The sequence below is a fragment of the Chelmon rostratus genome, chromosome 1, assembly GCF_017976325.1.
Source record: "Chelmon rostratus isolate fCheRos1 chromosome 1, fCheRos1.pri, whole genome shotgun sequence".
Classification (NCBI taxonomy): Eukaryota; Metazoa; Chordata; class Actinopteri; order Chaetodontiformes; family Chaetodontidae; genus Chelmon; species Chelmon rostratus.
The window spans coordinates 23090854-23115084 of record NC_055658.1 but is presented as its reverse complement, the minus strand read 5'-3'; the positions used below and the strand labels follow the sequence as shown (position 1 = coordinate 23115084).

The 24231-nt window shown below is 44.0% G+C and overlaps 1 protein-coding gene across 1 annotated transcript in view; it reads right to left on the bottom strand.

Moving 5' to 3' along the window:
* Positions 1-1112: 1112 nt before the first annotated feature.
* igdcc4 (immunoglobulin superfamily, DCC subclass, member 4) overlaps positions 1113-24231 on the bottom strand; it is a 41625-nt gene continuing 18506 nt past the window's right edge. Inside the window, exons 3-20 of the mRNA XM_041941208.1 lie at positions 20294-20435; positions 18036-18169; positions 13425-13559; positions 12121-12273; positions 10790-11200; positions 10543-10707; positions 9982-10119; positions 9491-9673; positions 9076-9264; positions 8584-8685; positions 8307-8493; positions 7358-7485; positions 5907-6077; positions 5577-5711; positions 2761-2863; positions 2366-2597; positions 2112-2240; positions 1113-1640 (exon numbers count right to left, since the gene is read on the bottom strand). Of these exons, the coding sequence (XP_041797142.1) occupies positions 1113-1640; positions 2112-2240; positions 2366-2597; positions 2761-2863; positions 5577-5711; positions 5907-6077; positions 7358-7485; positions 8307-8493; positions 8584-8685; positions 9076-9264; positions 9491-9673; positions 9982-10119; positions 10543-10707; positions 10790-11200; positions 12121-12273; positions 13425-13559; positions 18036-18169; positions 20294-20435 (3365 nt within the window). The remainder of the gene's footprint in view (positions 1641-2111; positions 2241-2365; positions 2598-2760; positions 2864-5576; positions 5712-5906; positions 6078-7357; positions 7486-8306; positions 8494-8583; positions 8686-9075; positions 9265-9490; positions 9674-9981; positions 10120-10542; positions 10708-10789; positions 11201-12120; positions 12274-13424; positions 13560-18035; positions 18170-20293; positions 20436-24231) is intronic.

The following is a 24231-nucleotide window of genomic DNA, read 5'->3' as shown; positions in this document are numbered from 1 at the left end:
GCTCTCCCATCAACAGAATTAAACCAATAGCCACAAAATGTAAATACTTTGTTTCCAAAATGAGATATCCACCATCTGAAATACAGCAAAACCACATTTTACTTTTCAACTGAGAGTCCGTGATTTACAAAATCACACCACATGGATATGTGGCATTTTGGATGAGAATACTTCACGTGTACCAAATCTTTGTACTCCATTTCTTTTTACATTTTGATAGTTTTTTCCTTCATGTTGACTTGTGTTTTGTATTTGAACTGAATATAATCATCTATAGAAATATACAGAGGTTATAAACACACCTACAATAATTAGGCACCTGAGACCCCCACACTCCAGTCAGGAAATGTGTATGCGTAAATGTAAATGTGTGTGTATGGGCGACCACGAGATACCATGGAATCAGCTGTACTTTAGCTTTTTGTGTATGTTTCAGACTATGTGTTTGTGTGTGTGTGTGTGTGTGTGTGTGTGTGTGTGTGTGTGTGTGGACCCTGAGACAGCAGGAGGCTGGAGAGAGACACAGGTGTTCTGCACTCTCAGAGTGTGCAGCTACTCTTTAAGGCTTATTCCTCAGTGCCACTCGGTAAAGTCAAATCCACTCGAGGAGGCCCGGGGAGAGCCAGTGAGCTGCGCGTCCGGTCCTCCCATCCATGATGACGGCCTGTCTTACTCGCTCACAGAACATTCGAGGCTTTCTCATTCCTGAGCGGAAGAGAGCCATGTGCGACACAGTGGGAATAGCCTCCTTCAGTCCACTTCCATCTGCTTGGTTCAGTTAAATCTTTCTGGTCTTTCCTATAGGACAGGAAAGAACCCTAGAGGAAAATATGGTTGCAATGCCAGAGAATGCATACCCATATACAGTACTCTACCACTAAAAATATACTGTATATGTATGCTGTATATACACACGTGAAACAACGCATTCAAAGTACCTATAAAAACTTTGCAAGGAAGAGAAAGGAATCCAATAATGAGGTGCATAAAAATAATCCTTAGGGATTCTTCCTGGGTACATAAAAGAAAGAAGATCAGTCTGATCTCTGTGTGTGTGTGTGTGTGTGTGTGTGTGTGTGTGTGTGTCAGGGTCACTGCCCGACATGCAGAGGCTACGGGCACAGATAACTGTGAGCTGCTGAGGTAGAGTGGACAAGGCCGGAGCTGACAAAGGGGGCAGGGGGCAGCCCGGCAGAGATGGCCTTCCCCGGCGCTGAAGGGCAGTGTCTCGAGTCCCCGTTCTCCAGATGCTCTGACCTCAGCACAGAACGCACGGCCTTTGGGGAGTGGAAGCCATTGGTTAGCCCCGTGTCCTGCTGTGGCTCTAAGTCTACGTCCGGCTGGTCTCTCATGCCTTCCAGCTCCCCGTTGTGATTGGCCACCATCATTATCGAGGGAAGACTCAAGGGGCTTTGGGCCAGTTTTTCTAGCGTGTCCTCCTCTCCTGGTGGGCTTGGCTGGCTCAAAGGGGAATATCTGTCCTCCAATAATGAGGGTCCTCTATTGGTGCTAGAATCCTTCTCCCTTTCGCCACCCTCCTCCTCTTTCTCTCTCCCGGGATCTGACAGCTCTGAGTGAACAATGACTTCTGCTTCGACCTGGTTGCTGCACAGGGATGTACACAGATGATCTTCTAAGTCCTGCAACAAAACAATGTCACTGTTACTTCAGGTTGTCCTATTAGTTTGTCTGCTCAGGTAACTCTAACATTTTGTGTTTGATTAAGTACATGTAGTGAGCTCAGTCTACAATAGCAGCTCCTTAGTAGACATCCAGAGCATGATGAACACATAGACATCACTAATAATCACAACAATTCACTAAACCCCTCCCCTGAACAGTGATGTAACTGGTCTGTCAAGTTTAAGATTTGTCCACATGCCAATGGTGAGCGATGTATTTTTTTTCCCAAAACCGAGCCAAACTGGATTATTTTAGAAAGACAAAAGAGCCTGATCTCATTTTTTTCCTTATCATACTTATAATAGTATGACTGGATCTACACAGAGTCAGAAAACCTGCAAGAACAATGCTGTTTCCTTCAGTTGCGTCTTCAGACACAGGTTGATAGCTAAAATGGATTAGTCATTGAATTTAGTTCATTCATTTACCGTGCCGCTATCAGTAATTAGCATGTTGAGCGCTCCATTAATGAGTGCTGGAGAGTCTTCTGTTATGGTGTCTCTGTATCTAGTGATTCTGTTGGCCCAGTTATGGCTCACAGAGCCATTCCAAGCAGCCTGCAAGAATAACAACACAGTGGATGCACCAAAATTACAACTATTATCCCTCTATCAACACATGAAAAAATAATGGCGTATCTAAGTCCCATCTGGAGTAGACCTCCCCCTTTGCAGGTTTTGACCTTGGGTTCAGGTGCAGGGGCATCCTCCCCTTCCCCTGGATTAGCACTTTCCATCAGGCTCTGCTCCTCTGAGGCCTCTTCTCGCGGCTGACCAGACTCTTGGCTGCCTGGGGGCATCAGTGTCTCCAGCTCGTGGCTATCGCTGCACACTGGCACGTCGGAGGGAACGGGGCTACCTCCTCTCCTGTACTGAGGGGTCACAGCTGTGGAGTCCAGGCCCCCAGACACCTCCCTGTTTGGAGCAGAGATGAGAGGGATTGTATAGGAGTTGGACACTATAGAAGACTGAACCTTAATACAGTTGCCTTTGTAACACAACAGTCGTTCTAAATAAGTAAAAGATGAAAGATGTGCCCAGGTACCGTACAAAGACTGGCAATCTGGAGTTACCTCACCTGGATTTGCCATTACGAAAGCTGAAGCACATGCAGAGGAGGATGCATATCAGTCCCAGACACACACCAACTATGATGCCTGTCACTGCATGGATGTCCAGCTCTGTTTAAATATCAGACAAGATAGAAAAGGAGACACACAGATTTACTCTACACATGGCAGAAATGTTGCCACTCCCAGAAATATATTCCATATTGGTTTTCATATTTGATCTATTGCCAGTATGTATATTTGGCTCATATCTAGAACATCTTCAAGAATAAAGCATTATAATAACATATCTAGTTTGAAATACTATTTGGCTCAGGCCTGACTCTGCAAGAATGTATCGATTCCTTCATTTAAGACAAAGTAACAGCAGTGAAGAGATATGAGACGGCGTTCAACCAGGGAGAGCGGACCTTCATTGATATTCATTTATGCTGGGTATCTTTGGCAGTCTGGACATAGAGAGGAGAGGAAACAGATGGCAGGAGCTCTCACCCACCCACCAGCCACCTCAGTCCCATTCACACTGCATACTGGCAGCACTATCACAGCCTATATGAGCAAAATAAACCTGTTACTCTGTCTTTTCTTTGTGAAAATCATTTCCCAAAATTATGCATTTGAAGGGAAAAAATAGAATTACCACCTTGTGATTGTTTGCCTCTGCCGACCAGTCAAGTTGCAGTTTACATCCATGTCTGTCCAGATTCAATAATATATGTAGTGAGGACTTTGAAGGAATTTAAGAAAAAGGTATTAAGTGTCTTTTAGTGAAATGGAAGTCCTCACTATACTGACATGTATAATTCCTGTGAATAATTTCCACTGAGAAACATGTCGTCTTCTATTATTCTACTATTTTTCCGGAGCACAGAGGACTGATAGAGAGCTTCATTACATGGTGCAACAACAATCACCTGAAGCTCAATACCAGCAGAACCAATGAGTGCATGGTGACGACAATGCTTCAAGTATGGATGCTGCTGCAAAGAACCGACTAATTGTAAAACATGGGCGCTTCACACACATCTTCAACCCGGCAGCACAGAATATCTCTACAATCAGCACAGTTTTAAGGTGAACGCCCAAGATTAGTGTGTGGTCAAGTATGGTCAAGATCTGCCTTCTGTTCCTGAGTGATGGTGCTGAATAACGGCCAGAAACGTGTTTTTGCAGAACATTATGATGTCATAGTGAAGTTTACCTTTGACCTTTTGGATACAAAATGTCATCACTTCATCTTTTTATCTGATGAGAGGTCACAATGACCTGTGGCCACTAAAATCTAATCAGTTCATGCTAGAGTCCGAGCAGAATGTTGGTGCCAGATGTAATGTAACTCCATCAAGATGTTCCAGAAAGAACGCGTTCACTGGAATGGGACGGACGTAAGATCACAGTGACCTTAATCTGGACCTCCAAAAATGAATCATCCTTGGGACCAGGTGAACGTTTGTACCGAATTTGTATGTTTCAGGAACACCCCGAAGTTGTTCCTGAAACATTGCTTTCACGAGACACGGATGGATGGACAGACAATCTGAAACTCCGACACAGTGTGTAAAAGGACTCTAAGTTAGTGGGGAGCATGTACACAACAATATTCCTCTTTGGTACGCATGAGACAGACATAAAATACTCAACTTAAAATGTATTGCAAGTATCTTCGTTTCTTGCTTGTAAGGATGTTGTAAGGACAATACGTTTGATGGACATGTTGGACAATATATCACAGGGGAGTCAGCTCTGTATTTACGACTCCCTCTGTTTAAAGACGAAAGGCGCATTTAATAATTACAGGTAAAGCTAAAATGCTGACCGAAAAAGTGCATAATGAGATTGCATGCTTAAACACAAAGAGGCACGAGAGTGAAGAAAGTGCTTTTCACAGCAGTTCTGCTGGGCACAGAGAGCAGTAATTCAAGGCTCTCCCCTGGGGGTCGCTGATGAGGCTGCCCCTTTGATATCCACACTTAATATTATCCTCAAACTGCACCAGAATAGGAGAAGCGAAATAACGGTGTCCTGCCGAGCTACACTTTCCCTGCTGGCAGGCACAAATTACCCACTTTAATAGGAAAGGCTGTGAGTGTATGTGTGTGCTTGAGCATGGCTGTGAAAGTGCATTTGTGTGTGTCTGCTTACGGAAGAAAAAATGGATGTAATATTTTGTTTTGTTTTGTATTTTGTGTATTGTCAATTCAGACAGATGGTTAACTTTCTATGCTGCACTGCAATTCAAAATGACACATTCAGTCATGATTAAATCTCACAAATTACAATGTCTATTTGCAATCATATCTGTTTATGAAAACATGAAAAACACAAAAACAAGTTATGTGCAAACAAAAGGATAAAAATAAGGGGAAAAAAAACAAACCACACTTATCATGTTACTTCTGTTTTCTAGGCCCTAAAAGTCAAAAACCACAACTAGCAATCATATTGCTGCAATAATAATCATCTATATATTTTGTGGTATCAATAAAGTATTCATTTGAATGATTCTAAAGATAATAAATAATTGAAATAATTGAAATTAAACTGGAGAGAAGTCACATTTCCTCTGCTATATGAGCCCTCAGGCACAGAAATAACTGCCTGCAGTGAACTGATCTCCTTCTCACTCCCTCTGCTGTCAATTTCCATTCACAATGATCTCACCATATTACTGTATATGAACTAACTGTCGGTGGATGTTGATCTTTAAACATCACTACCGCTGTTTCAGGCTCTGTCGCTTAGGTTTGGTAAATCTCAACTAATTGACAAAACTACTCTGCTTCTTTTCATGCTGTCACCTATATATGTGCTACAAGACACGTACCATATTTTGGAAGGGGGACGTGAACATCCTTTATAGGTGAAAAAGGCCCTGGCCCCACCCCAGTAGACGCGCCTAACTTAAAAAAGTAACGGGCGCCGCTGGACAAACCCTGGACCTCCGCACTGGTAACGCTCCCTGAGGAAGAGAGAAACACTGTCAAGGCCTATTGTTAATCACACAGTTTTGCTCAAGCCAGACGTTTTATTAAACATCTTGAAAAACAGAATTAAAGAGAGGTAAGTTGCGCATAAACAAAATAAAAATATGAGGCAAAAGTTCAGTGACGAACTGTTTTCAGTGAGTGAGAAGGTCATGCCGGCCGACGCCTACCATCCTGAGAGAGGTTTTCCCACATGTGCTCAGGCTGGCTGAGGTTGCTACTGTACAAGATCCTGTAGCTGATGATTATTCCATTAGGCTCCAGCGGAGGGCGCCAGCTCACCAGCACAGAGGACGAGTCCAGAGCGCTCAGCTGCAGCTCCTCTGGAGGTGAGGAGGGCCCTGAAGGAGAGAGGAGGACTGGGTCAGTAATTAGAGCCCAGAAATGAGGCCTCACAGCTGCGGAATGCATATTGTCTTGGTGGGGGATTTGACACGTTGTGTGACGACCATCTGCGTCCTCCTGTCCGCGCCACCTGGGTACAGGAGAGAGCGGACAAGCGGGGCAATGGGGGAATGGGCCGGGGCTCAGGTGATGATACGTGGCAGCGGAGAGCGTGAGCGGGTGACTGGTGGTAATAAAGTCATTAAAAGCAGCCCACTCTACACTCACCACCCCTCACTTGGCTGACAGCTGCTGGCCAACATGAGAGCCACCACTACACCTGGGTATTTCATTAAAGCCAGTTATCAGCCATCAGTGCCAAACCACTAATTCCCGTGTCCACTGGCCACTGGCCAACACGATGGTCCACACATGAGTGAAGCACACCTCGACATGGATACGTTACAGCATCTGCAGGCTTCAGAAAGCAAAAGGCGAACACCTTTACCTCACTAGCTGGAGATCCAAATAATGAAATAAAACTGGTATGATCAGAACCCTGAAAGGATGAAGTGTGCACTTCAAGAACAAGATGAAAATAAATTATTCATAAGGGGCACGAGGTAAAATATTTTACCAGACGCAATGAAAAAATGAGGATCAACGGTGAATCTGAGAGTAGACTGGGTAAAATTCCTCTAATAATCAATTCAGTGAATGAATTTCAAAGGACCAAAACCATGAGAAATTTCATGGCTCAAGCTCTACGGTTCATTCACCTTTATTCAAAGAGAGAAATGTTCGCTGACCCTGCATCCTCCTCCTCGAGAAACATATTCACACACATCTACACCTAGCACTGCAGCTGCTCAGCATAACGCTTCTTTTCTTCTATAACTCCTATATTTACTTTTTTTTTCTCTTTTTGGACCATTGTAGTTCCCCTTGAAGTGACATGCTCAAGTGCACTGCAAGGTGAGGGACACGTGTGTTTTCATTCATCTCTATCAACGGAGTGAAAAAAGACTGCACACCTCAGTAAGTCCTCTGAAGCGTTTTCCTCTTATGTCAAGGCCCAGCAATAGGCTCGCGCCCATGAATAATAGCTTTATCGATTTAGCATCTTTAAAAGACAAAATTATGGAGTTATTTTCACTAAACAATGAAGAAATTAAGAAAACGAAGAGAACATCATTCGCTGTTGTAACGCTGACTTCTGCAGGAAAATCTTTGCTGGGTTTTCAAAAGCCATGACAGAACACAAACTAAGCTGACTGCACTGACAGGAGGGACTCACGGTCAGACAGAGTCGACTCCTCCACCGTGCTGCTGAAGGGTCCCACCACGTCCTCTCCGTTAGACTGCACCGCCAGCTCGTAGCGGGTGAAGGGCTTCAGCGCCCCGAGCAGTATCTCCTGAGCAGAGCTGCAACACACAAACACGGCAGAGTCCTGAGTGTTTTCTATTCCGCGCAGACATTATTGACTTGCTTTAATTTACCTGGACCACTCCAGGCTACGATATAGATCACCTTTATATTATTAACTCTTATTACCCCCCTCATCATTTGCTGCTTTATGCTTGCGAGAATTTATGCACCTCTTTAGCCCAAGAACTCCCATCCTTGCTGGAGTTAATTCTTAAAAATATCTTATAAATATGATGCACCGAGAATAGTGAGGCCAGCGGGGATTCAGAGAATATTCCTTGACAAAGAGTAGAAATAAAATCAATTCAAGGACAATATTATATGCTGTCGGTTGGTGAACCCATTGACACTTGCATTAGCAGTGATGGTTAATAACGGAGCTCCTCAAAGCTGTCCGAAATACACCAAATCGCACATGAAAAATTAGCTATTAGCTATGTTGGACGAAAAAATATATTTTTATGTAAGTAAAGGCAGAGGCCAGGGTGAGACTGTGCCACCTAAAGAAACGTCCTCTGGCACTACGAGGCAGAGAAAGCAGATAAGGTACGCAAAGAAGCATTTATTAACCTCTCAGGGTCTTCTTTTCTATCATTTCTACTCGCTCTGTGCAAGAGGAACGTTTCTTTGTGGTGACCTGTTTCTATAAGCACTATCATGACATCACACTGTCACACACACACACACCCACACACAGATCAAATGGCCTTCATGACGTAACCACGAGCCATGAACTGTAGCGATCCATTTTCAGGGCCGGTATCTCTCGGACATTGTGAACATGATGACATTTCATTTGTCCACCTCGGTGTCTGACCTGGTGTGATAGGAGACCAAGGAGGCGTTGGTGGTTCCCGCTGGGCTGCAGCGCACCGTGTAGTCGATGATGCGCACGTTGCTGAAGCGTGGTTTCTCCCAGCGCAGCCAGATGGAGGTGGAGCTGTTGGCCACCGCCTGGATGCTGCCCGGGGGCAATGGAGGGGGGCGTACGGGCAGTAACAGCGCTGTAACACACAAGCGCGTTGTTTTAATGCATTATTACGTTTGTTTTTTACATCCATTCATTCATTTCTGCATACAAAGAGAGATCTTACTTATGTTATGGGTCTTGTCGGTCCTCCCCTTCCACACGGCAGCTGCTCCATCTATCTGCTTGTTGAAGGCCCAGACCCTCACCTCGTACTGCCGGTCAGGGACTGACACACACAAACACAAACAGTGAGAGAGCGAGGGAAAAAGACAAGAACGAAAACACACCAAAGGTAAATGCAATTAATCCACTTGCGTGCTGCGTGTGTAACCAGGAAACCACGTATGACTACCTGCATTGGAGCGTTTGAAGGAAACGCTGAAATATTAATCATTACTTTTCTTCAGAGGTGTTTTTTCTGTTCCTTATTTTTCAAAAGTAGCAGAGCTGTGTTTGAATGAAATACAACACTATTGCTCCGAATTGAACAAGGCTGATGTTTTTCTCCAGCAAAGTGGAGCATCATTTGACTCAATATTTGGTGAAAGGTAGCTAAATGCAAGGTTGTGCACTTGAAAGCACGCTGCATTTGGAGAGGCCCCAGTCAATAACTTACCGAGCCCAGTGAGGAGGTGATACCTGGCCTTCTTACGGAGCCTGATGGTGTGGGTCTGTGTTGTCCTTTCTCCATCTCGACAGGACAGCTTGTAGCCAGAGACCACTGTGTGATTGGGTGAGGGATGCCACGTCACATTGAGCGTGTTCAGTCGGGCTCTGACTTTCAGCTCAGTCGGGGCAAATATCACTGAGAAAGTTTGGAAGAGGAAAGAAAAAATGACATGAGGAAGAATTCAACACTGTAAAATTACCTCTAACCACCAGACTTCAGCTATATTTTGACCTGTTGCTTGTGGCCTAAATCCCAAAACGTGCCTGTATGCAAGTGTTGCCACTGGTTCCCAAAGGAGGAGGGGATTTGACAGTGGATGTGACATATCTGCTCAGAGAGCCGGGTGCAGTGTCTTTCTTACCCATGCTGTGGTCGCTGTGGTTGTAGTGGGCTAACGTTTGGTGCTGGGCCCACTCAGAGGGAATCCCGAAGCCAACGCCAGTCCCAGCCGCTATCCTCAGACGGTAGACCTGGTTCGGCTGCAGCTCTCTTAGAGTGAACTGAGTCTCATTACCCCCCACTTCCACTGAGAACACAGTGTCCGCTGTGGGAACACACAGTACACACGCTCACAATAAAGGATATGAAGGACAATCTGTTATGAACACGGTTCCATTCAGAGTGAACTTGATCTCCTTGTACGCTCTGAAGAGTTGTTTATTCACAGTAGTGACGTTTTTCAGAAAGAGAACAGAAACTTTCATAGAGCTGACTGTGCTCTACTTTATCTTATACTTTAACTTATGTGAAACCAACTTATATGATCCCCATAGGGGTAAATCTCCCACATAATACTAAATGTGCTTCTGCTGGCAGGTGAGGGCAGCTTGTGGACCAGCAGCGGTTACTCACTCTGATCCAGAGTGCTGTACTCAATGCGGTAGCGGGTGACAGCTCCTCGACTGTGCTGCAGGGACAACGGACGCCACATCAGCCTGATGTCTGTCGGGGAGGTGCTGGCTATAGACAGCTGAGGAGGTGCGCTCGGCACTGCAGAGGGGAAATGAAAAGACATGACGACCTGCATGATGATGCACATTTAAGGAAATCCCTATAGAGCTGCATACACTATATCTTTAACTAATCCATACTTTTTCAACATTTAAGAGTTTGCACCAAACCAACCCAAAGTTCCTGAAGAGAGAGTGATGCAAAGATGAGGATTCTAAAATAAAATAATACACCAGATGTCAATCAGATTTTAAAGTAAAAAATCTGTGCTGAATCTCCAGCGAACTACCAATGACTGCACAAACTGACTCGTCATGAATAAATGATAATGATGATTCACGAGCTCTTAAAAATCCGGGAGGAGTTTTGGCTGGCAAGGTTGGCAAGCTAGTAATGTTTGCTCTGGCAGTCGGTGAAGCAAGGCTGCCCTTATTTTACCTGCGTATTAGTTTTATTACTCACCGTCCTCCAGCATCTCTACAGTAACAGAGAGGGACCGGCGACTGGCACCCATTGGAGAGTAAGCCACCACAAAGAACGTGTAGGCGGTGTGGGGGAGAAGCTCTTTTACGTGATACTCTGTGGTGTCGTTGTTCATCGCAAACTGGTACTCCACATTGTCCGAGCCTGAAGAAGATGGAAATATTCAAATCAAAGACGTCTTTTTAAGGAAACGTGGACATGCGCACACTCATGAATAGGGACACACCTGCGGCACGTTGGCAGTGCACAGAGTAGCCAATGATTTGGTCTGCGTTGTACTCAGGTTTCTCCCAGGTGAGCAGGGCAGTTGTGCTGGAGTAGGGGGTGGCAGACAGGTGGCGAGGGGGGCTGGGCAGACCCTCCCTCACAATTACCGTGAGCTTGGCAGTGGCACAGGCCGTGCCCAGCCCGTTGTCTGCTATGCACTGGTAGTAGCCCGCGTCCTCCAGAGCCAGCTGGTTGATGAGCAGGACTCCAGGGCTTTGACTCTTCACCCGTCTGAAGGACTTGATTGGCTGGCCGTTCTTCAGCCAGTGCAGCACAGGAGGAGGCTCCCCAGAGCTGTTGCACACGAACCTGGCTGTGTTTCCCCGGGAGAGGGACACTGTCTCTGGGGGCTGGAGGATCACTGGAGGGGCTGATGAAAGCAGGGAACAAAGCTATGACTTACAGCGGAGACTTGTTGCACGTGTTCTATGAAATTAAAGGGACACTCCAAACATTTAGTATTGCACTTCAAAAAAGGGAAAGGTCAAAAACACGTAGCACGGGCCAAGATAGCCTAACTTTTGGTTTTATCCTACACTTCCCATAATGCAACTTGATACTGTCGTTCTTCAAATAATTAAAAGTTCTACCAACTCTTCTAGTTAATGTCAAGAGGATAGAAACTCAACAGTTCACTATCTGTATTCTGATTCAGCATTTTGTCACTGACTGGCAATTCTGAAAGGATTATTTCGATTAATGATTAACCCTATAATGCCTGACCCAAGAAATAATGGACAGAAAAATCTATTTTTTTGAATTTGAAGACTTTATTTGGCCCTTTAACATTTAAAAAAAAAAAAAAATTGCAAATATGTTTTTTTGTTTTTATCGTTTTGAGCAAAGTTTTTACCATATGGTAATGCAAAACCTAATGCCCTAATGCATGTATCAAATATGATACCCATGGCATTATAGAGTTAATTTGATTTATCCAATCAAATGTGACTGGGGCCACTAGCCACTAAACCACACTTAAATGTTTGCTTGTGGGTCGTAGTGGCAAGCAGAGCAATATCATAGCAAGGCGTACGTTTGGGACAAAATTTTCAAAGATCGTGGTTCAGGTCTAATTTACTCATTTCTCCCTCATCCTCCTCCTTCAAATGCCACAAGCTGCATGTTACCTACAGCTGAACTGGACTTTTCTGCATAGATAGAAATCATCTTCTCCTTTTTCGATTACAGTACCATCACACCTTAAATTACCTGGTGACTTAGGGAAGTGACAGAGAGTAGTCTCAATGTAACAGAAATGTGTAATCTGCAGTTTATATACAGAACTCCTACCAGGCACATGCAGCTCAGCAGCCGCGATGACAAACTCTCTGGTCCTGGGCTTGTTGGCCCGGCAGACATAGACGCCGGCATGGTGACGCCTCGTGTCCCTAATCACCAGGTTTGTCGCGAGGACGACCACATCAGTGGAAATGGGCTTTCCATCTGATCAAAGAAGAAAGCAACAGAGAACACATCATACAGATGAAAAAAAATGAGACTGGCATTGAGAAAAGTGGAGATCATTTCTCAGGCTTTCAGTTGCCTGAGAAACAGCGCAAATGAGAGAGGCAGCACTTTGAGCAGCAGGGGGATTTGACGTGTAATCCCACAATCTGACCAACAGGTGGCTCTGTGACTTTGCAGTCTGGCTTCACTGAGGCTTCTGCATTGGCACACTCCTAAGCTGTGTGTAAAATCATTCTCTATTCACTATATAGACCTTTATTTAGTTTGTCCGCCATTTTGTACTGTTGTCAGATCCTCTACAGACAGTGCTCATCATCTGCATGGTGAATTATCTCACAATGCCACATGAAAAAGTAGTGAACAAGGCTACTAACTAAGCACTACTTTGCATTCCTGGGCTCCAACTTCTGAAATACACTAAGTTGATAAAATAAGAGTTAATTTCGGAAATTAACAATTAACAATGTAATCTGACTGTGTTTACCGGTCCAAGTGAATTAACTTATCCCCAGCCAGGTGAATATATAGAGTTAACTAGCTAGCTATTAGTATGGGCATGCATCGCCCTGCAGTCACAGGCCCCCTGTAAGTTAGAATGATATCTGCAGCCTTGTTTGCATACCCGCCTAAATAGTGTAGAGCAGTTTGTGATCAGTGGTACAATGTACAGTCATCATCAGTAGAATTCCCTGTGTGAGTGAAATGTTAATTGCAAACGATGGAAGAATTTTAGATGCAGCACTCGACTCGTTCCAAAATGTTTCACATGACATCATTCACACCAACACTACCACTGTGTGTGGGAATGTGTGTGTGTGTGCGTGTGTCTCAAAGCTGCGGAGGTGTGAAATAATCAATGTGACAAATCATCCTATGTAAACCATGGCTCAGTGCACAATAGAACAACAGAGGGCTAGGGGAGAAGAAAGCGCTTTTATCAGTGAAACAACAACTTTAGAGCTACAGGTACGCGAGTCTGATCCTGACATGTTGATGTTTCTTCTTTGTGCGTGAGACAGAGAGTTAGAGGGTGCGAGGCGGATGAATGGAAGTGCGACAGATGCAGTAAAGAAGAAAAACAAACAGGATGAGAGGCGCAGGCAGGAAAGAGCATTTCCCAGTGTTACCTTGCCTGCTCCAGGACACCAGTGGCTTCGGCTGGCCTTGAGCCATACACTCCATCACAGCTGGACGGCCGAGAACGACTGTTGCATTCTGAGGTGGCGCAACAATCGCAACTCTGTTCAGGGTTTCTGTAGATCCTGTAACAACAAAACAAGTGTACACATCGGTAACACGCACCAGTGAATATTAGAGAAGTCTGGGATTGCAGCTGGAAAGTTTCCAGTTTGAAGCCACTGACTGGATGAGAAATGCTATTTGGCAGGTCCTGACTTCTGAATCGCTGCCCACGCCTACAGCTTTTTCAGCAATCCAAATACTTCATCATTCACCAATGAAGTGAAACAAAATAGCGATTCAGTCTGATTATTGTGGCACGGTGCAATCCCATTTCTCACCAATTACTGTTGAAGTTTCTCTAAATATTCCTGACATGCCAACACTACAGGAAGGGTGTTGCTAAAAAGCCTCCATGCCCTGCTGGGTGTAGCCACAGACTGTTTATGTGTACTCAGAGCGTGTGTTGTGAACAAAAGACTGATGATAAATGATTAGGACAAAAAAAATTAGGTCAGTAAAGGGACGTGGTCAGCCTTGCAATACCGGTCCACAACTTCTGCTTTCCTTTCTGAGGGCTTTCACCCTTCAATCTGGACAACGGTCAAACAGGATGCATCTATGTTTGTGCCTTCATTTTAGTTGACAGCTGGTTAAGCCACCACGGAAACTACTGACTTTCGGTTGCGTCTGATAATACAAATACTGACTGTGATGCATTTGCTTGAGACAGACTGCCTTTTTAACACAGCAAGTCACTTCATCATACAAACAGTCCCTATAGCTGGTATCTGATCGAGGAGTAATCAATGCTGGGTTTGCCAATGGCCTGAATAGGAAATCTTGATTAGAGATGGTGTGATGCGAGATGATTTGCCAGGAAACACAGTGGCCCATACAGTGCATATTATTTACACACAACTCAGAGAAAGGAGGTGATATTGCTGACTGACAAAAGACAGCGTTATTTTCAAGGGCTTCAGGCCACGGGGACAAGAGAAAAGTCAAGAAATGTGCTAGAGAAATGGCAGACCATAGACTAGTCTCAATTATTGAACTGAAGGACATCTCTCCTCTCCAGCGACTAAGGCTGCAAAGCATATTGTATATGGGTTAGAGGGGCCACCTTGACCCTCTAGCAGCCCCCAACTTGCTCCTGGTGTGAAAGGGCCTGATTTCCCTGCGATTTTGCTCAGCCCAGGCAGTTTCTGCAGCGCACAATGTTAATGATCTCCAGAAAGAGGTCTGGCATTCAGTAAACACATTATAAATTAATCATTGAGATTACATACAGCAATCCTTGGTTATGCATAAGGCTTTAAGTGGGTCAGTCTGCCTTTGCGAGGAGCACTGCAGGGTGCGCCTTTACAGGGATCCTGTGTGGGTATGATGGGTGTGGGTGCACTGTGAATGTAAAGTGAAGCCAAAACGGAAGAAACTAGAAACTGGAGGTTTAAGGCAGCTGACTGTTTCATATCTTTGACATCCTCTCAAGTTAAGTACACAGACTTGATCAGCTCAACATCAAGCTGTCAAAGCTTGGCCATGGGTGTTGAGGTATTCTATTGATAGAAGTCTGAAGTGCAAATGAGCGAAGTGATGGCATTAGATCTGACATCTGTTACATGTAACGTCTCGCAATAAGTAGTTTGCTCCTCGGAGTCCACGACAGCAGCAAGACCACCTGGAGAAAATAGCCCAGGATCATTAGCCTCCTTGTCATTACTGGTGTTAAAATATTCTGAATATGTTTCAGCAACTCACTTCCTAACTGCTATTTGATGAGAGTGGAACACCTGTTGTGCAAACAAAGAGAGGATGCTTCCCCCTCTGTTGCGTATTTTTTATTCAAATGATGATAGAAGCATGGGGGACATACAAACCATTCCTATAATCAAATTTTAAAGCAATGGTAGGAAGGTTGAAAATGGTGCAGAAACTTTTGAAAGTCCAAATGGTGCATCTGACTCGCTTGCTCCGGCCTCATCTGTCTGGCTCTCGCTCCCTCTTTCTTTTTGTCTTTCTTTCAAAGGACACAAAGGCTGGGACTCAAAAAAGGACACAATGGTTTCCACAGAGCAGCCAATTACAGCTGACTGATCTCTAGCTAGCCACAGAGGCAGATAATACGACAGGGCTTTAATGTTGGCTGCCTAATGGTGAAATCACACCTCACAATACTGTTCACTGAGTCACTGCACCATGTAATCCACTAATGCAAGTCCTTGTAGGTTGCAGTCACCCTGGGATTTTGATCAAAGTGAGAAGTGCATACAGTTCAGTAAAGATATGCCTTCATTCTGTAAACAGCATTACGTCTTTCATTTAATTCTAATTTTCATTAATTAAGGATAATTACACCATATTGCAACATTCATCCTGTGTTTGTTGCCACGCTGCTCTGAACTGACGTACTTTACATTTAGCAGATTTGTTTTCTACTTGTCTGTGGTGTCAACATGTGTAATAATGTTAATCAGAGTAAATTAAGGTAAATGACAGAAAACGTAAGCTATGAAGAGTCGGCCTTCTGACACAATTCCCTGTTGTTGGTACAACATGATCAGTGATGTCAGTTTAAGATGAACATGAATCCTCCATAAATACAGATGTTTTCCCTACAGCACTTAATTACAGTGAGATCACAATGTGATCCTGTTTGACATACACTCAATTGAAAACAGTACAAATGCAATATATTTAATGTTTTACCTCCTCAACTTCATTGTTTCATATCTGCTTATTCTAAATTTGATGCACCAACACATTTAAAACAAGTTGGGACAGGAGCAACAAAAGACTGGGAAAGCTAAGCTAAAAGCTAAAAGCACACTGAACCCATCATATCCCCTTCCTTCCTCTTCTATCCTATAAAGGAATGAGATTGGTCTAGATACAGCACTGGATGTCCCCTTTCACTGAGAGCATCTGCGTGTGCAGCTAAGCTAAAAGCTAAAAGCTAAAAACACCTGTTTGGAACGAGGTTCACCACTTTGTGAACACATGATTGTATAAAGGATGATACTACATGGGCTCAGGAACAAACTGTGGTCAGTAAACACAGTTCATGTGCAAATGATAGCGTTCAGTTTTTACTTTTTTCCCCAACATCCCAAATTTTTTAGAATTATGGTTGTACTTATTTGTGACTTAAATAAAGCTTGGGCTGAACTACACATTTGTCATGCACATATTTAGCCATTGAATTGAAACAGTACCAAACAGGGAGACTGAGTCATGTGGATGAAAGCGATGAACAAACAAACGGTGCCAGGCGCTTATAGGAAGCTATATTAAAAGTGTGAGCTCAAGCCAGCAACAAAACAGCTAGTCAACACTCAGACAATAAGTTTCTTGATACCTGTATATGTTGCAGCAAAGGAAATCTGAAGGACAGCCAAGGCAAATGTACAGTATTTGACAGAATGTGGGTTAATGCTGTTAATGAGAAATGCAGATGGAGAGTATACAAATACCGTTGCACAAAAGACAAATGGCAACGGTCACTGATTTTTTTTTTTTTAGTAGGCGTATTAAAAAGGCCCTTGAGAACAGTGATCAAACTTGAGAGAAGTCTCAGATCTTCAGAAAGTGTGTTGTAATTACATAAATGAATGCAGCTTTCCCTGTACTTGGTTTTAATTAAGGGAATAATTAGCAGGGTGGCCCCCCGGTGACCTGAGTGTCAGGCTTCAATTCAAGCTAGCAATTTAGCTTTAAACCGCTGAACCTTTTCCTGGCTGTTCTCTATGAATTGAGCTGCAAAATGTTTAACACCGAGTTTAATCAGATTCTCCGATCCAAGGTCCCTATGGGCTACATCATAATACACAATGACAGCGATGACCAAGTCGCTCTATGGGGTTGTATTGATGCATTACTTTGATCACACTGAACCCATCATATCCCCTTCCTTCCTCTTCTATCCTATAAAGGAATGAGATTGGTCTAGATACAGCACTGGATGTCCCCTTTCACTGAGAGCATCTACGTGTGCAGCATCAGCTATTCCTGCAGCCGAAATTACCACAGTCAGAAGAAACGCAACATTCACAAATGTACTATTAATGAGAACAGAGCCACTGTAGTTCATTCAATTATGATGCATCTTTTAAAAAAATATGTTTTGCTTATTGTTACTTCACTTGGATGCTTCAGCTTGGCTGCACAGAACGGCGTATGTGCAGAGTTTGACACTGCATCTGTTTACTCATTCATCCGCCGAGGAGGGAAAGTTCCTCTGTGCCCATGTTGTGTAACGAGGAAACCTGAAACCTCCAGTGCACATACGCTGATAATGGACTTTTGAGCCTCCAGTAATTAAAATTTGGAGAGAAAAAATAGTTGAGCTTCATAGATTCGAAATTTTAAAATGAGGGAGAAGTAGGAGATGTAATTCTTAACAAAGTAATCTCATTTAAACATAATTAAACTATCATTGAAAGAAGAGTATTCTACATGTCTTAAAAACATGTGTAGAGGAGATTTTGGAGATTGGTTTCAGCTCTCAGGGCCTGGCTGCCTATTTAAACACCACACAGCACCGCAGCAGACCTTACCTGTGATGACCGTGAGTCCGGCCTCATGACTGATGTCCTTCCTGGCGGAGTTGGACGCGACACAGCGGTAGGCACCCTCATCCTCCTTGGTCACCTCCAGAATCTGGAGCACCCCGTTAGGAAGGGAAATGAACCTGTTGCACGCAGGGCAAAACAGAGGCGAGGTGGCAGAGGGAGAGAGGGTAAGAAGGCGAGTGAGCGAGGCAGAAAAACAAGTGATAAATGGCTTAGTGCCCTGTAGCATGAAACATCCAGCTGATCAGCTCCGCGAGGATCCTGCTGAGCCCTCACAGGGCTCCATCCTTCTTCATTCAGGAGAGACACTATTGTGTATAACCACCACAAAGAGGCAATTACAAGTCATGCAACTCAAAAAGTGGCTTAAATAGAGTAATATAAAGATGAAAGTTGTTTTCTGGCTCTCTGGTTTCATAACAAAACAGGATAGCTGCATATACACACGATTTAATTTGTTTATATGCTTTGTCGGTATACTTTCTGTTTGTACTGTCGATATTTACTAGTTCTACTTTAATTCTGCTCTACTTGTCCATCAGGCATGGAGGTCAGGTTCCAAACCTATTTACTGCTGGCCTGTGAGCCAGGTCCCCAGGGCCCTGGCGATGTAATGCCATCCCACAACCTCTTATCGCCTTTATCATAGCCTATTAATCCCACCAAAATGTGAGCAGTAGTCTGTTAGAAGAACGGGAGGGGAAGGGAGTGGAGAAGAGTTAAAAGAGCTAGAGAGAATATCAAGGCAGCGGATGGGAAAAAACGAAGAACAAAAAAGAAAGATAGCGCGAAGAAGACACGCCATGAGTGAAGAGAAAATGGGGAACTGTAATAGCGATGGAAAGAGGATAAAACGGCGAAGGGAAAGAGCAAGAGACGGCAGAGGGGCCAATAGAGAGGAAAAGACACATTAGAGCCAGAGAGAACAGAGAGAGAAAAAGCCAGTGATGTATCAGCCATCCCTTAGCTCATCTTTGTGAGAGGCCATTAACAGCGCCTGAGGTGGCAGAACCACATCCCACCCATAAGACCTTATAAGCAGCGAGCTGTTTATGGGTCATGCAGGGCTACAGCAGCCATTAGCACTTAGCCCTCTGCAATAAGTCTGAAAACAAATTCCGAGGCGCCGGGGCCAGAAGAGCGACAGAGAAATGTCAATATCGTTATGTGGCCCAGTTAATGAGCCTATTTGCGAGGGACAGTGACAGACGCAGGGACGTGGCGGGGATGTGGCAGCATGCGTACCTTCTGGAAATGTTTCTTCTTTGAAAGCACAGAAAGTTCACGATGATTTTTTTTTTTTTAAACTGATTCTTCAATGCTTTCCTGAACATGTACTTTGAACATAGTTCCGCACTCTACTCCTACACAATTGCTGTAACACAACAATTAAAAAAGATTACATACACTGATGACTGCATGTTTTCTTAACTGCTCTTATTATCAGTATGTCTTGCAATGTATTGCAAGGTCAAAGGAGAGTCAAAGGACAATTACAGGCCCTTTTGCTGGAGCCTGTAATCGCTTGCTCCAGAGAAATATACGAAGAAATAATGAGGTAATGAGGTAATTAAACTAAAATGTTTTGCACGGAGATGTATGATTCATATATTTAAATGTCAAACTAGAGTGATTCTAAAGTGAAACTTCAGTGATTCTGAAATCATTTTCTACATCATGGAAGGATAACGTTCATGAAAACTACAACTACTGAGTGAGTGACAGGATCATGCCCTCACAGTACAGCATCAATGAGGCATTGAGTGATGAAAGGAAACTATACAAGAACAGTTTTCACTTTGAAAATCCAGAGCAACTTATTCAGGTAAAAAAGCATAGCTATATGCAGCATGTTTTGTTTGCATTGAATATGAAACCACACAAAATGATTTTGATATATAAGGTCATTTTAGCAGAGCATGTGCTTCCATTTCTGATCATTCGTGGAACTTTCCAATTGTAGTGCAAACTGACAATTATAGAATATTTATTATTGATCTGTTTTTAACTGTACTGGGACTGAAACTTTTCAAAACATCACATGACTTTTGATTTAACCCATTTAGATCAGATGACCTTAGCAGTCTTAGACTTAGCACTTCAGGAATACAGCCCCAGGTTTTAAACCCATATGTGAACTTGAAATAATTGGGTTGAGATCGCAGAAGTCCTGAATCTCTCATTCATCGATATACTGCAAGAAAATGAAACGACAGACAGAAAACAGCACATAAAAGGGTCACCTCGGCTCCTCCGGGACAGCCACTTTGTCCTTTTCCCAGGTAATAACAGGTGTGGGCACTCCCTCAATCTGGCACTCGAAGCGGGCAGCTCCCCCAGCAGGCAGTGTTTGGGGTGATGGCTCCTGATGGAACTTAGACAGACCTGGGGAGTATAGAGGTGGGTATTTATCAAAGCAAATAATGGTGATTTCCTCATGGACAGACAGAAAAAATAGCCCATATACAAACCGATGCTTGCGTAAAGCACCTTTTTCAATGATCTGAAGCCTGTGTGCCATGTTGTCTGCCTCCGGAATGATGAATACGACCCAGTTTGTTTGATGTAGGTCACACATGATGTGACTGACTGTACAATTATCTTGAAGTCCCAGGCTACAACTGGTCTACAGCTCCATTTCCACATGGACGGCATTACAACACATACCAAGTACAGTCAATTAAATGGGCTGCAAAGCTGATGTGCTTGGGGGGAAAGTGCTCTATTCACTAATTGCAGGTTCAAGCCTTAATACAAACCCAAAAAACCAAACCTGACTGACCCCTGGCCCCTTTCACAGTTTTTGTTAAAAATATCCAATTTATCACAGTTTCTTTTTTTCACTTGGTTTAATCTTAAAAGCCATTTAAAGTGAGTGCAGAATCTGTACACCAATGCTGTCTCTATTTCAGACTTCTAAGTATGGTATTCAGGCCATTTCAGGGATTTTAAAGGTACCATTTTAAATGTTGTAATTTAATTAAAGACTTGTTCAGACCATTGAAATACCCTTGAATGTCCTGATTAGGAGAAATTTAGGGATTTAATCAGGCTTGGCTAGATTATTCCTCTCTCTCCAGGTCCGGTCTTGGCAGGGCTCCAGGTTTCACAGCCTCAACACATTCGTGCACACATGCACAAGTGCGCACACACACTCACACACACACACAGCTTCCTACTGTGCATAATACTGAGCACCAGGGGGCAGCAGTGAACACTGTCTGAGGGCCTCTAACCTCTGACCCTAACAGGCTGTTGGAGAAGAGAACAAAAGTGGTTGGCTGTCCCAGCCACTTCGCCTGTAGCTCTCACTGAGGAGTAGAGAGTGGGGGGTGGATCAAAGGAGAGAGCAGAGAAAGAAGACAGAGAAGGCAGCCAAAGGCAGGGGGAAAGCAGCAAGGCAGCAGTGAAGAAGGAGACTCAAAACCCCAGCAATGCAAAAAATACAGTATATATGGAGTAATGCCAGAAAACCAACATTAGCCACAAAAGATTAATATTAGTTTTAGTATAGTAGGTGAGGCATCTGAATAAATTAATGCATCTTAACGCAAAAATAGCTGTTATCAGTCATTCAGTCTGGTCTCTCTATCTTGTTCCATAACACATTCCGTAACAAATTTTCTGATTCAGACCAGATCTGCACAGCATGAAAACATGTGAAGATCATGCTGCCGTGTTCCAGCCATAAATCGAGCTTGCAAGGAGGACAAAGTTGATTCACACATTTCAAAGAGCTGCTGGTAGAAGAGATAAAGAGATGTTGTTTTATTAAATGAGGGATTGAGCGTGAGGAAATTACTCAGCTATCCTTTTTATTCTTGTTTTAGATTTTACAGAGATTTAACAAAGATCACAATTGTAGTTAAATTTTTACGTCAGTGTGATGCTACTCAACACACCTTAAACTTTGCCTTATGCTCAAGCTTGATCCTTTGGACAAATCGCTTTGTGTTTGAGAGATGCCTGTTTTCAAGTTCACTCATCTGGTGAGGCGCATTATGGCCAATTTTCATTGTCAGACCTTGACAAGCTGTGCTGCACTGAATCCATCTGATTCTGAAAGTGTTTCTGTTGCCAGAGGTTCTGGGTGCTTTATTTTGTGTTACTCCAGTTTGGACCGAGCCAAGGGCACTGCACAACAAGGCCATTCAACTAGCTCTGTGTCACACATCAACAACTCTGACAATACTCTTGATTCGCCCCACTTCAGTGATGAAAAGTTCATGCAGTTTGGTGAAACTCAACTAAATGCTATCATCAGGATCCTAAGAGGCTCCTCCTGACAATGCTGGCATTGCAGGTGCTGAGCAGGCATCTTCATTTTAGCATGTTGACATTTGCTAATTAGTACTGACCAAAAAGTACAGCAGAGGCACTTTTAAGGAAAGTCATTCGTTTTTCAGGTTTTTGGTCAAAAACCCAAACATTGGACAATATGTAATTTTGACCTGACGAAAATAGTTGGAAAATTAAGGGATACTTCAATTCAGGGGAAATTAATGTGTCCACTAAGTCTGCACATGTCCAATCGTATAACATGGATGTGTGTCCCCGAGTAACACCAGTCCTGTGCAAATAGTGCTTTAGAAGTAAAGTGTGGGAATCACAGAAGTCAGCAGTATTCATCCTCTGGGGACCATGAATGTTTGTACAACATTTCATGGAAATCAATCCAATAGCTGTCAGGATACTTCTGTCAGCACCAGAGTGGTGGAGTGACCATCTGGCTGGCCGACGGACCAACACGGCCATACATACAGCTGCTGCGAGCATGGCTGAAAAGCTGCACAAGAGGGGAGACGCAGTGGGATGTCATCTGACTTCAGACAAACAAAACTATGGAAGGGAGGACTGAGAGCAGGGGCCTGACGCTAGCTCCCACACTTGTCTCTGCTCTATCTTAAAACCAACAAGAGGAGCCATTTTCAGAGGTGGGTGTTTTCAAACTCGCAGCCAATCACATGGCTGCCTCAAGATTTCCAAACTCATATCCAAATTTTTTGGACTTCAGAGATTTCCTCCAAACCATTGTGAGCTCACAGACTATCCGAGATTACCCTAACGCCTAACACACCAACTGTTAGTCATGGCAACAAACTGGCCATCTGTGTTTTCCTACTGTGCTGAAGGAACAAAGTTTCTCAATGAGTACACAGAGGCTGACACACTCGCTTGGCCATAGTAGCAGAAAGCATGTGATTCATCTCAGAAAAAAAAAAAACTTGTCATGACTGTTGCACAGCAAGCTTTGCAGGAGGAGTTGATGATTAACCCTTGCCACTTCCAGCCATTACGCAGCATGATGCCCTCATGTAAACACACCACCTGTAACACAGCCAGAGAGTGCCTGACAGGGTGCCAGACTCACTGCGAGTGTGTGTAAATGCGAGCGCAGCTATTTTCACTCTCGTGTGTGCCTGGATGCCTGTACGTGGACTGCTCGGACTGGCTCACTGTGTGCATCTATGTGCACGGGGGAGGGGGGGGGGTCTATATGTCAGTGGTGAACAACAGCTGATTAGTGAGAGTGCACATTAGCAGCCGTTAATGCAAAGCAGGGCGGGGGGGGTTTGCGCTCGTAGAAGACACTTTGCCCATGCTGTGATGGAACAATGGCGACTGGCTGAGTTTCCACCTCCGCTCTGTCAAAGCATAATCATATTAGTCTTTTCCCAGGATTCCACCAGTGTCCCCTGCCATGAAATTCCACAGCGGATCCATCCGGCACCGTGCCCAACACACACTCAGATGTTGCAAAGTTGATGCCGTTGCGATGATACACTGGACAACTTCTCTAGGAACAGGGAGTAACACTGCCAGCAAATGGTGACACATCATTGTTTTCTAGTAACAAGCTCATTCTCTGTTTGAAAGAAAACATTTTCAGGCTGTTCCTTTGGGCGCTGCTCTATGTAAAGTGTGTAACCCCTCTCTCTCTCTCTCTCTCTCTCTCTCTCAGTCCTGCCCTTGACTTTACCCCGACTCTTTCTCTGTCTTTGTCTGTCCCTCTATCTATGCCCCACTCTTTGGCCCCACAGCTATCAGATTGCAGCGTTTTTCCCCTCCCCTTGTGCAAGCAGATAATTCCACCCGTGACCTCTTTGCTACCCAGCTTTCAGGCAGCATACAGCGTGAAAACCCATCAAGCATGTGCCAAGCTTCAACAGATATTTATAAT